The 14,082-nt window shown below is 34.6% G+C and overlaps 1 protein-coding gene across 2 annotated transcripts; it reads right to left on the reverse strand.

Moving 5' to 3' along the window:
• Positions 1–5,727: 5,727 nt before the first annotated feature.
• On the reverse strand, positions 5,728–13,799 carry LOC131948129 (ubiquitin-protein ligase E3A). 2 transcript variants are annotated; one of them, XM_059309649.1, is made up of 12 exons: positions 13,743–13,799; positions 11,922–11,993; positions 11,435–11,805; positions 10,375–10,979; positions 8,940–9,515; positions 8,687–8,831; positions 8,316–8,521; positions 7,980–8,147; positions 7,641–7,796; positions 7,459–7,532; positions 6,832–6,975; positions 5,728–6,061 (listed from the first exon to the last, which is right to left on the reverse strand). In XM_059309649.1, the coding sequence occupies exons 2-12, from the start codon at positions 11,924–11,926 to the stop codon at positions 5,941–5,943; spliced, it is 2,571 nt and encodes an 856-aa protein (XP_059165632.1). In that variant the 5' UTR covers positions 11,927–11,993; positions 13,743–13,799; the 3' UTR covers positions 5,728–5,940. The 2 variants fall into 2 exon arrangements, with proteins under 2 accessions (XP_059165632.1, XP_059165631.1); XM_059309648.1 differs by having other exon boundaries at positions 13,600–13,795.
• Positions 13,800–14,082: the final 283 nt, after the last annotated feature.

Here is a 14,082-nt window from a genome sequence, read left to right on the forward strand (position 1 = left end):
GCTGGGGGGGGGGGGGGGTTCTACTTTTTTCCAAAACATTTTTAATTATTTTTTTAAAACAATCAGTTTTTTATAAGGGTAAATGAAAATTTTGCAGCCACGGCAGAATAGATTTTTTAAAGTGAAGTTTTTTATTTTTATTTTTTTTAAATAGGCCTACATTACTTTTTTTTTAATGAGCCACATTTGTAGATATTTAAAGTATGGTCTAAAGTTTTGGGGATTTTAAATTAAATAGTCGCGATCTTCTAAACTTTCAAATATATCCTATTTTTTTTTCTTGCTGCTAGTAATTGAGAGAAAATATTTTTACTTTGATTTAAGACCTAGTCTGATTAAGTTTTAAGAGTTGTTGAAACATTAAACTAAGCTTATCATAGAAACTTGTGATTCTGTTGTGATATCCGATTAAATAACTATCTTTTCCATTGGCACTAGGAAAAAAGTTTATATTTTACAAAAACATTTATTTCATTTTTTACACTTTATCCTCGATTTTTATATTTTTAAATCGTTTAATATCGTGTTTTGCTTCAATGCTTCCATAAAAACCGATTTCGTAAATAAATGTTTTTATAAGAATCAAACTGTCTTACTATTTTTGGCGTTTTCTTCTTTTAAAAAAAAAATTATTTAGAGCTAACATTAAACGCCTCCTTTTATTTGATAAAGAGCAAGAACGAGCTCGTTCGCACTCTTTATTAACTCCCTATGCGCCTTACTAAGTAAGGGCCCGCAACTACAGCTCTCCAGAGTTCTCTGTCCTGCTGGAGTATGGGCCACCAACTACAGCTCTCCAGAGTTCTCTGTCCTGCTGGAGTATGGGCCACCAACTACAGCTCTCCAGAGTTCTCTGTCCTGCTGGAGTATGGGCCACCAACTACAGCTCTCCAGAGTTCTCTGTCCTGCTGGAGTATGGGCCGCAAACTACAGCAAAGAGTTCTCTGTCCTGCTGGAGTATGGACCACCAACTACAGCTCTCCAGAGTTTTCTGTCCTGCCGGAGTATGGGCCACCAACTACAGCTCTCCAGAGTTCTCTGTCCTGCTGGAGTATGGGCCACCAACTACAGCTCTCTAGAGTTCTCTGTCCTGCTGGAGTATGGGTCACCAACTACAGCTCTCCAGAGTTCTCTGTCCTGCTGGAGTATTGGCCACTAACTACAGCTCTCCAGAGTTCTCTGTCCTGCTGGAGTATGGGCCACTAACTACATCTCTCCAGAGTTCTCTGTCCTGCTGGAGTATGGGCCACTAACTACAGCTCTCCAGAGTTCTCTGTCCTGCTGGAGTATGGGCCACTAACTACAGCTTTAAAGTTCTCTGTCCTGCTGGAGTATGGGCTACCAACTACAGCTCTCCAGAGTTCTCTGTCCTGCTGGAGTATGGGTCACCAACTACATCTCTCCAGAGTTCTCTGTCCTGCTGGAGTATGGGCCACTAACTACAGCTTTAAAGTTCTCTGTCCTGCTGGAGTATGGGCCACCAACTACAGCTCTCCAGAGTTCTCTGTCCTGCTGGAGTATGGGCCACCAACTACAGCTCTCCAGAGTTCTCTGCCCTGTTGTGACAGAGAGCCGCCAACTACGCGAAAGCCCAGAGAATATTTTTCTCCCATAGAAAAAAATTGTCCTATTTCCTTTCACTAAATAGTGAAAAGTTTTGTGGTATCTATTGAACAATATTTACTGTACGATAACCTCTAACGTCTTAAAATTTAAATAAAAGGACATAAGACACGCGTCAAAAACCAAGAAATTCTAAAATAACGTTTATTGTAAAACTGCAACAAACATGATCATATGTGACAGCACACTGTGTTTGTTCAATGTTTAAGAAGTATGAGAATGGGCCAGCGGTGTAAGCTTGTTGGGCTGGGGGTGAAGGGGTGGGGGAGACAACCTGCAGCAACCAACCATAAATAGAAGTATAAAATTATAGGTAAAAAAAAAGTAAATTACCCTTTTAATGAGGGGGCAGGTGAAGTAGAGTTCATGTTAAACTGACCTTGGCATAGTGGATTCAGTACTATGCCCAGCCGCCTATACTATCCCTAACATGAGTCAGGTACCTAACAGAGCTGGATGAACTCGAGGACATTCGTTCTACTGACACGAACCTGGGATTTGAACTGAAAGGGTAAACTATGAGAATTGTTCCTGTAGGCTAGGATGTGTAGCTCCACCCCGGGACTTGTTAAGTGGTTGGTCCTGTCAGAGATTAATTTAAAACTTCCATATAAGAACACCAATATGAAAAGGTGGGTTTTCATTTTAATTAGTAAACAAAGCAATAGGAGATGCTCAACAAAAATGCCAGTAATATATGTATATGTATGTATGTATATATATATATATATATATATATATATATATATATATATATATATATATATATATATATATATATATATATATATATATATATATATATATATATATATATATATATATATATATATATATATATATATATATATATATATATATATATATATATATATACATATCTATACATATACATAATATGTATATATATGTATATATAGGTGTATGTATAAATATTATCTATACATATACATACACATATAAAATATATATACATATATATAAACATATATATATATGTGTAGTATCACACACTCTAAACCAAGTAAACTTATAGTAAGCAATAGAGTTCAGCCAATCGCTTAGAGACATGTAAATGATAGCAGATGTGTACAGAGTTAATTCAAATGAAATTTAAATCAATGACTGACTATTTGATTTCATGATTTTTATCAACTCACCTTACAAAGTGATTGACATGCACACTGAATTAAGAACAATAAGAACTGATCACTGTGAAAGGTATCCAGGCTACCCTGCGACTATTACCTAATGCAGCCACAAATACAGGTACGCTTAATATCTATACCAACACACTTCCCAACTGTACTGACTACAAGCATGTGTGTCTTGTTCACTACAATGATTCACATATATGTAGTTTACCTCAGTGTTTGAAAATATTAGTTTCTGCACTATATATAGGTCAATCTCAACCCCTTGTATGTTTCTATTTTTTTTTTAAAAACGGTTATGGCACACTGGCCATAAAATATTCTTTAAAACTTTTCATAATTCTCAATACTGTGCGGAAGAAAATACTAAATTATCTGCCCTTGTAAATAACTAACACCAACTTCCCACCCTCTTCAAATATTTTTTTTCAAAATCTCACCCATCACATGATAATGACCAAGTACTTTTTATACTGGGTAAGAATTTAGCAAAGACTTTATAAACTTTATTTGTTATAAACTGGGTGAGAAGACAACTGGTTACAGTGACAGAACAGTCTTCAAAAGAGCATGAATTGCCAAACTGAACATAATAAACTATTTTAAAATGCAACAATGCCTTACAAAGTTACTGGGCATCGAGTCAGTATTGTAATGGTATTATACAAAGGCTGAATCATACTAAATTGATTACAGTTATTATTAAAGCTAGGCATGAATGTAAAAGCACATTTCAAATGTTTTGTACACAAGATTTTCCTCAAATGATCACAGATTAAGTCAACATGTCTCTGTTGCAAGTTGTGATACAGTTTTTAAAATACAGACAAAAAATGATAACTTAAGATTGATAATTGATTGATAATACCGACACAAAAAACTGACCAATTGTATATTTCAATGCTACATATTAATCCTTAACCGTCATGAGAAATGTTTTATCAACACCTGTGTCATTTAAACTCAATACAAATATAGCCAGACTCACAGTGTCAAATGTGACAAGTATAAAAAACAACCATGGTAACATACTTAATACTCAAACAAATCCCAATCTAATTAGAATGAGGCATGTATACCTGGGACAAATGTAACAAGTTTACAGAACAAATGTTACTGAACATTCAAACAAATCCCTATCTAATTAGAATGAGGCATGTATATCTGGGACAAATGTAACAAGTTTACAGAACAAATGTTACTGAACATTCAAAAAAATCCCTATCTAATTAGAATGAGGCATGTATACCTGGGACAAATGTAACAAGTTTACAGAACAAATGTTACTGAACATTCAAACAAATCCCTATCTAATTAGAATGAGGCATGTATACCTGGGACAAATGTGACATTATACAAAACAAATGTTACCATACTGAATACTAACAAATTGCAGTCTAATTAGAATGCGGTATGTGTACCTGGGACAAATGTAACAAGCATTCAGAACAAATGTTACAGTACTGAATACTCAAACTATAATCAACAATCTAAATAATAATATACCTTGGACAAAATAATGTGAATCAAAAAAATATATAATATACTAAAATACTGAAGTCTTTTTATAAAAACTGCAGTTTTGACTTTCTTTTAAAAAATTACAAGTGGTCATACAGTACGTTAGCAGACTTATTTTAGCCCTAATAAAATCCTTCTTAAAAACTTCAACATTGAAGTTTCAGTTTCTTATTATTCACATACTAAAACTTACAAACAGAAGAAAATAAAAACTAAAAAGGACATGCATTGTTTTAGTGCATATCGGTTAACAGTAAACTTAAGAAATAGATAGTGATAATTTTTCTTTAAGTCGATCATCAATGCACCAGTCGTATCACACACATGACTTAGGCTTGCGACATTGTCAAAAAACAACATGAAACAAGAGGCAAACAAATTGTATTATGTCACTTATCTTTTGTATTTCTCTCAATAGAAATAATATACCGGTGCACATTCAACAAGTAGAAGGTTATTCCTACATTGATTTTTCACTCAATTGCCTAGACAGATACTCAATTAACCTTCTGCAGACATACTTTTATTTAATAAATTTGGAACCTATAAGAATAACACATTATCACCAGCCAACCAAATTCAACAGAGAAACAATGTACCGACGAACAAAAAAACAAGTAAATGGTTATTCCTACATTTTTTTCATTTGAGTGCCATGACCTATACTCACTTAAACTTCTGGAGCTATAATTTTTAATCAAATAAAATTGGATTATAAAACACATTATATCCAGCCAGTAAAATTGAACAAAGAAAAATTAAAGTGTAAATTGAAACTAGGATGAGAAACTAGATCTAGTACTGAAGAATTAGACGGAATTTTATTTGCTTAAAATTTTATTCAGAAAAGATTAGTAAACTAAATCTTTAAAAATAAAATCCAATACAAATAAGTGGTTCAAGTAATTAAAAAAATCATTTTTGTACTGCTGTACTTTTTAAAAATTGTGAACAGCAATCTTTAAATGTTTAGGAACAAAGGAGGATGAGCAAGTAAAATCCAGTAGGTGCCAAAATAAAACTTGTAGTGAGATTTTCAAGACAAAAATCAGCTCTAAGTTCAATTCAATGAGTAATGTCAAGCATCCATTTCATCAATCAGGTATACACACTAAATTCATTCTCTCCCATGTGAAATAAATCATTGATATGATGAGGCATATGATTATAATTATGGCTGCTGTTAACAGAAACTAACAATAATGAGACCATGATAAAAAAAATCTGCTGTGACAACACCACTTACTTTTTTATTCTTTACAAAGAAAAATTTTATTTAAAAAAAAATAATCTTGCACTTGTAAAATGTCCACTGTTATCTTACCAACTTTAATGTAGATACCTTGAACAGAAACTTTTAGAGACTAAAAGCAAACTCGTTTTTTTAAATGACTAGCACAAGGCATAAAACAAGTTTCTAAAAAATAAAAAATAAATCATGAATTTGTATCATGTTGCAGAGTTTTCCTTAACAAGTTTACACAACATTTTCTTTCACATTCAATATTTACAGTCTCAAAAAAAAAAAAAAATAAGAACCATAACAAATTTATATTGATTTAACTGAGCAATGCTGAAATATACAAACTACTGTCAAGTACTGAGTAACATTTCACAGTCATTAAATATTAAATATTTTAGATCACAGCATTCCAAACCCCTTTGAGTAGTTGATGGCTTTTAATAACCTGTCTCTCATTTTATCAACTGTGGGGTACTCTGGGAGCAGCAGAACATTGAAGCATGTATGGGAAGTTGGCAGTCTGAAAACACAAGATATGGTGGAGAAAATATGTGGTTAAGTTGGCAGTCTGAAAACACAAGATATGGTGGAGAAAATATGTGGTTAAGTTGGCAGTCTGAAAACACAAGTTGTTTAGGGGAAAATATGTGGTTCATTTGGCAGTCTGAAAACACAAGTTGTTTAGGGGAAAATATGTGGTTCATTTGGTTGTCTGAAAACACAAGATATAATTGGGAAAATACACTGTTAACTTGGTTGTCTGAAAGCATAAGATATAGTGGGGAAAATACACTGTTAAGTTGGCAGTCTGAAAACACAAGTTGTACAGGGGAAAATATGTGGTTACTTATCTTTAGTATTGAGACAAACATTATAAAACATTATATACATAAAAAATGGAAATTTTATCCCCAAAAATGTTTGCAGTGATAACACCATAAAAAGGATGATAAATTATGTTTTTTTTGGGAGGGAGAAATAAGAGATGCACAGAAAAACAACTGATTTCATGCCGCAGCATTTTAGAGTGATCCCTCAGCACAGTGAGACACTATCTTTCCAGTATGTAGAGACAATATTTCATTGTACATGCTACAGGAGAGTTCTTCACCATGAAACCAAGTTCATGCTTCTAGTACTCATGGAGAGCAAGCAATATCAGATGACATCATTATAAAACTAACCTGTCAGATTCAAGACTAAGTTATGTGTTCATGCTTCGAGTACTTAGGGGGAACAAGCAATAGCAGATGACCAAAGAAGTAAAAAATTCATCATTATAAAACGCACCTATCAGAGTCAGGACCATTTTTTGCAATAATCATCTTCAGCTTAGATAGGCCTCCAACAGGTACCCTATCTGTTCCTGTGGTGAATTGCAACAGTTTCTTCTTATCTTCTTCTGTCATGGAATGAACCACCGTCCAAAAGTTTCTGTTCAAAATACATTGGAATTGTGAAAAAATGCTTTCATATTTAAAATAAATTAGTCTAATTCATGGGGTTGTATTTTTTGCTAACCCAACACAGTGTGAAGTTTAGTTCCAGGGCTAGAGTGCGTAGGTGTCCCCCTTAGTCCAGTCAGCTTTGAAAAGTACCTGACTCAGTAAAGTAAGTAAAGGCAGATAGGTTCCCCCAAATCCACCCAGCTCTGAAAAGTACCTGACTCAGTGAAGTAAGTAAAGGCAGATAGGTTCCCCCAAATCCACCCAGCTCTGAAAAGTACCTGACTCAGTGAAGTAAGTAAAGGCAGATAGGTTCCCCCAAATACACCCAGCTCTGAAAAGTACCTACAATGACTACATAATTCCTTTTTAAAGCCAAGGTCAAAGAAACCAAAGAACTACGCTTCATCTGACCTATGGACATTCAGAAGGTGCTTTACTTACAGTCCAAGCGATATAATGTTAAACATACCTTATTGTTGGCGAGAAAGCAGTAAATCCACCATCATATTCTGTTGCTTCCTCTAATGCATGGAAATCAAAAATCTGAAAAGTTACAAAAGAGTACAATGCAATTTAACAAGAATTTTTAAAGAAATGCATCTAATGTCACTTGTAACCCTAAACTTGAACCAAAAAATGTAAAATACTTACTTTACTACCACACACCAACATTTCTATTTCTTCTGGGCGGAACAGCTGTTTAAGAGGTGATTCTGACGTGACCATCAGAAAACCTCTTTTAAATGATTTAAATTGTTGATCTATTGACTTATTCAACAGATAATCAGCATAGAGATCAACAAATTCCTAAAAATAAAAAAAACAATCATAATAAGTTTGATAAATGTTACAGTAGACTATAAAAACATTTTTAAGATATATAAATTAACAAATCAAGCTAATGAATAGGCTGTAAATTATATCCTTTATAAAATTATTCAACATCTATACAAATAGAATTTAAGGAAAAAAATTCTCATGCATTAATACCTGCTTATTTTCCTGAGTAACTGGTGTGTTTTCTCCATTTTCTTTTAAGTCGTAAGTGTGATTATTACCAAAAACATCACTGTATCCTATTCTAAACATCTGCTCAAAAACATCTTCAAAGTCATCCTGCTTGTAGTCTAGCATCTCTTGCAGGCTGGCCATCAATGTCTGAAACACCACAATAAAAAAAAATTAAGAAAAACATTTTTTAAATATTATCAGAGTTGCTGTGTAAAACAAAATGCTACCAACAAAGGAATAAAGGAATAAAGTATTATAGGAATAAAAAATAAGGGAAAAAAATTCAAATAGTTTGAAACAAAATACTATACGTACCGGGTCAACATCAAACAGATCTTTAAATGTTCCTTTCTTCCCCATAAGTTTACGATAAACAACCATAGGAAAGTGAATATCAAGAATACAGCTATTATAAATAGCCAGCCCAAGAAGAATACCGATCAATGTGAATTGAGCATCATTTTCAAAAGATAAAGAGTTGAACCAAAAATGGTGGGACTCCTCATTATAAGTGAACATCCCTGGAGAAATAGTTCCCAAATGTGTAAGCAATCATTTTATCAAAACATTAGTGCAATAGTAATAATAATAAAGATCAACAATATAAAATATAACATGAGTAAATTTTCCAGTATTAACATAATACTGAAAATTAGTTAAATTTTGATGTTCATATCTGTGCTTACCTATGTCAGGGTTAAAGAGTTCTTCAACAATGAGCTGAAAAAATTCTTTGGACACTCCCCCTTCATCCAGCCCTTGCTCTCCTTCAAATTCCACAAAAAGTTGCTTTCTTAGGTCACTGGGGTTCTCCATGGCAATCATTTCCAACTACGGAAAAAAAAAATTTCTTGGTTCATTCTTTGTCATAAAAATATTTAAAGGTAAACTTGATACATTTGAGATTTAAACAAAATTTTAAACAAATTTTAAACTTACATTTACTAAAGCATCATCAATTATGTGATCTCTCCTCACTCTAATTCGCAAGAATGGGTTTGGCGGTCCACCATGAACAAGTGTTTGCACAAAGGCTGTTCTTCGCTCATGAAGCATACGAATTCTATTATCGTAATACATACTTGTGTGTTTCGAGGCCGTCGTGAGTATAAAACAATAGGGCACAAATGAAAATTTGTTCTCTGACTCTAACTTATAGTTGGTGTAGTCAACACCAATGTCAAGGTTATCATTGAGGGGTTCATTAATAAAATCTTCAAAGGGTACAAGTGGTTTGCGGCAGTTGATAACCTGAACACCCAACTCTTTGCCGAGAGGATCCTCTTTCACGGGTGTGGAGTCTTTTGGTTCATAACCAAACGCACCACTCATCAACTCCTGTATTGTTTCAGATTCATTCAATCTTTTTTCCTCCTCAATCAGTTCTGGGCTGTCTATGACACCACCTAATAAACTGGCGTAATACAATATTTTGAGCACACGGGTTGCACTGGTAATGGTGGAGTCGTCACTTGGACGGTAAGTGGATGACCATGATGATTCAAGGTTGATGATCTGAGAAAGAAAACAGGCATTTTATTAATATTTAATCAACAACACTCATTTACATGATCAAAAAAATTACCAATACTCCAATGCAAATTGTGTTTGTAATTTATAATTACCCTTGAAAGCTTAAAAAGCAAACAGGATTATTATATGGGTTATTTATTTATTGTTATTATAAATCACCTACATGTTTTTATCAAAAACGCAAATAATTAAGAGTTTCTTCAATGTAACTATTTTCAATGTGCAAAATTCTGGTGCACAATATTCTTAATGTTAAATAGTAAATACAAGCCGACCCACTATGTAGCATACGCTGCTATTTAGTTGTTTTATTTTCTACTTTTCAGTAATTCATAATTTGTGAATTTGACACCACCAATGCTGCAAATGAAAATATTCGCTTTAAAACACTATCAGTAACTCAATTCCCCCCCCCCCCCCTGAAAGCAGCCTCCTCTTAGTTACCTCCCCTTAGTTTCAAATAGTTTTAAAACTAAACATCTGTCCCTAATAGCCATCACTAATTCGACCCAGCTCTACAATTGTAAACATTTGGCGTGAACCACAGCTCACCAGACTGGTGGGGGTAGAAGTGGTAGTGATATGCTTAGAGGACGAGGGAGAGGGCAGCTAGGCGCGATTATGTGGTGGTGATGGTGTCCCGCATGGTCCCCACATAATAATTAATGCTGTGGAATATCATTTGAAGTTAGCCTTAAAATTATCCCTATGCATTTGCATAATGTCTGTAAGTATGGCTTTAAGATGTAAATTTTAGGTTTCATGAGAGATAAAAAGAAAAATTAAAGCACAGTAAGCTCATTTGCTAAAAAACTAATCTAGGTTAATTAAATCTCCTTACCCTGACAGTGATGAGTTGCTGTAATGACTGAACCATCTCTTTTAAGCGGTCATGCCCATATGTCGACCACACTCTTGCTAGTCTCGCTTGTTCGTTTATAGGCAGGATGCTGATAACTTTGCATATGCCAGGGAAGGCACTCTCTAGATACTCAAGGTAATGGAGCATAGGGATCTCCATGACAACAGTTAAAATGTGCAGGTAGCTTGGATCACTTTTATACTTCATCTCCAGTTCCAGAGTTCGAGCCAGAGTTGTCAAAGCAGTTATCAGAGCATTCTGAAATGGCTGCTCTGGCATTTCTTTCAGGCGCTGGAAAGCCCTTCTGACAGCTGGAAGATCTACGGTATTGTCACTATCTTTTTGTACATCTAAGGCATTAGAACAACCTTGAGAATCATGGTTTGAATACTTGGAAACTTTTACATCAGAGCTTGTGTCAAAACTCGCTTCACCAGACGGCTTTCGAAAACTCAGCATGACTGATGTCGGGTTATTGAAAACCGAACCGATAAAATGAATAAGCTTTTGACACGAATTACTCAAGTTACACTCATCAATTAAATCATTGATCTTATCTTCTGTTAAAAACTGAAGTTCTTTAGCTGCAAAGACAAAAATAAAAGTGTTGAATCATAAAGTATTTTTTAATCCATTTTTTAAATATTTACTTTCTTTTTATCACCACAAAAAGCAGCATTATAAGCTAACAAACAAGCTCTCAAAGAGAAAAATAATATTCTAATCAATTCAATACAATTTAGCTATTAGGTGAAACAAAAGTAATTCTTTTTTTAATCGTAAAAAGCTTTTCTTCTCTTTATTCCTAACCAAAATAAGATTATTTGTCACATGCTCGCTTCACATAGCAAAATTTAACACTAGATTATGCCTTAATAACCAGGTATCCATTGTAGGAAAGAAAACATATGAAGTGTCTTACTAGGCAGTAGCAGGATTGTGTCTGTTACTGCCTATGAAGAGCAGAACAGGATTGAATGAATTAGAAAAACAAAATAGCTAAACATCAACAAAAATTAACCAGGATAACACAACTTACTTAAAGAGGAGTTGCTGTTACTGGATGATGGAAGAAATGACTCATCTACAGAGGATGCTGTTGGGGAAGGCATTTTGCTCTTGGCTCCTAATCCCACAGGCTCACCACGGGTCATAGTTAAAGTCGTAGCACTTGATGAATTATCACTTTCTGATGGGAGCCGGGGAATTTTTCCTGGACGTCTTTCGCACAGTGTTGCTTTAGCTTTAGATAACTCTATTGCCTCCACAGCTAAGTTATTTTTATCAATCTCCTTGAAGCGAAAGGTGCTACTTGAAGCACAGTTTTCATTGGAACAGGCAGCATTTCCACAGCCCTCAGTTAGCTGATGATAGTACTGGGTTATAAGTTCTCTGGCTGCAAGGCGCTTTCTGACAAAACAATAAGATTCTTTACTTTTTAAACCAGTTAAAATAAATGCAGATAACTTAAAACACATGTACTAGCTTTGAGCTATCTTTTATAAAATTTCTTTCAAGAGACTTACGACATAATTTCTGATCTCTGTGCAGGATCCTTATGCTCAGTGCCACTTAAACTGTCTGATCTTGTCAGGTCACTGAAAATGTGTATTACCAAAATTAATAGCATGTAAATGAACATAAAATGCCAATTAGATTGGTTTTTTTTCAGATTATATTTTAGTAGAATACATGCAAAAGTTTTTTTTTTTAAAACAGAAAACCCAATTACTTTAGGATATAAATTTGCGGCTATCTATATCATAGATGCTGCTGGCACATACTGATAAATTGAAAGCTTTAATATTAAAACAAATCCTTCGAAAACACCCAGCCATGAAACCCTGAGATACATATCAAATATTGGATCTGTGGAACTGTGGGCTTAATTTAAAAAGAAAAAAGATGCACAACCCAACATAGCAAGACAATGCAAATCAATTAAGGAATGATTTTAGATACTGAGGTTTGAAAAAAGACTCTCCAAAAAATTGGTGTGTTGAGTTGTTAGTAGTATTGTAATCTCGACTAGTTTTAAGGTTAGAAATTAGGGTTAGCCATATGGTAGGACTGGGGTTGATTAGGTTTGGATGCTTATTAATATCGTTACCAGACCATGATGAGATATGCCCACATAATAGTAGACTTGGGATATCATGTTAAGTCGCCAATTTAAGCAATTCTCTGCAGACTAGCATATTCCAAGTCCACTGTTCCAATATGACATAGGCCTACTTTTTTAAAATATTAAATTAATTAGGGCCTAGGCCTAACCTAACCTCTAAACTGAAGTGGAGTAAAATTAAATTCTAATTATGGGCCGACTAATTTATTATTAAACAATAGGCCTAAGCCTAAATAGTAAATATTTATGAAATGACTACTCGGAAGAAGACTTTTCTCCCCAACGTCTCCACTTAGTCGGCAAAAGATAGCTCTGAGCATGCGCAGTAACCTATAGCTAGGTTTAGGGCTAGGATTAGGGCTAGAATTAGGGCTAGGGTTAGAAATAGGGTTAGGGATAGGATTAGGGATAGGATTAGGGATAGGATTAGGGATAGGGTTAGGGATAGGATTAGGGTTGGTGTTAGGGTTCTGCGGTTGTAAACACACATCTTTTTCCGGCTAGCGTCCGCCAAATATTTAATATTTACAGTCGATAGTCATATTTTAAAAACAAATTTTAAAGTTCCCTTTTTAAACCTGAAGGTCTAGGCCTATAGGATAGGCCGATAGGGCAAGTGAAGTAGAGTTCACTTGTTTCTGTGACCTCGGCATATGAAGAGATAGTGTGGTCAGCACAATGCCCAGCCGCCTTTACTTTCCCTAACATGAGTTACGTACCCATCAGAGTTGGGTGGACTCAGGGACGGTCTACTGACTTGAACCCGGATTCGAGCTCGAGACTTACGGGTTAGCAGTCCAGCTCTAGAACTCTAGACCACTCTGTACCCTATTAAAAATAAAATTATTAGGACTGAAACCCCAACTTTTAATTTAAAAATTCACTTTTAGGGTTTTATTTGAATTTTTTTTTATGTTATAGGCCTGTTTAGTAGATCTATAGTGAATATCTGCAATTTATTTACAGATGATTAGGTGCTTAGTTCGTAGATCTAGATCTAGTTCAGAATTTTTGTTTTGTAGTGGTAGGCCTTTTTTTTTTTTTTTTTTTTTTTAATGTAACCGTTCAGTAGTTACTACCTTGCGGACTCTTGTCCGTCTAGTGAGCTGGTGTTTTTAATTGAACTCATACGAAAACAACCGACTATTGTCAAAGAGAGAGTTCGGGGTAGTAAAAACTTGTTACTGAATACAATAATTCATTATAAACAATATTTAACAACCAATGTCGTCAACTCTAGTCTAGATCGCCATTTTCTTGTTGTATCTCGCTAATTCTCGTACCTGGCCAGATAAGTTTGTAGCACTCGAAACCAAGGAAACAAAGAAACTAAGGCTGAGGAAGTCCTTATTACACGGGCTATTCTGGTGACTTAAAGCTCTCTTCTCTCTACAGTTTTTCTTAAAATACGATATTTTTCCAAAATCTTGTCTGAACTCTGCCAACATAGAGTATTTTAATCAATTCATATTACAATTTATTAAAACAGTTCTCTAAAACGCGAATTAACGGCAAAAGTGTGACGTCACACCATCTGAATTCCCCCCTCCCCCTCATCAGAC

This window comes from Physella acuta, unplaced genomic scaffold (assembly GCF_028476545.2).
Source record: "Physella acuta isolate Inbredline_101_S28 unplaced genomic scaffold, ASM2847654v3 ptg000624l, whole genome shotgun sequence".
Classification (NCBI taxonomy): Eukaryota; Metazoa; Mollusca; class Gastropoda; family Physidae; genus Physella; species Physella acuta.

What these genes read in the sequence shown, in the direction of transcription:
- LOC131948129 (XM_059309648.1), bottom strand. Translation starts at nt 13,649, where the DNA reads ATGAGTTCAATTAAAAACACCAGCTCACTAGACGGACAAGAGTCCGCA. An exon ending in GACGGACAAGAGTCCGCAAG is followed by an intron (nt 11,994 to 13,599) that starts GTAGTAACTACT and finishes ACACATTTTCAG; the next exon opens with TGACCTGACAAGATCAGACA. An exon ending in ATCTGTTTGATGTTGACCCG is followed by an intron (nt 8,148 to 8,315) that starts GTACGTATAGTA and finishes GTGGTGTTTCAG; the next exon opens with ACATTGATGGCCAGCCTGCA.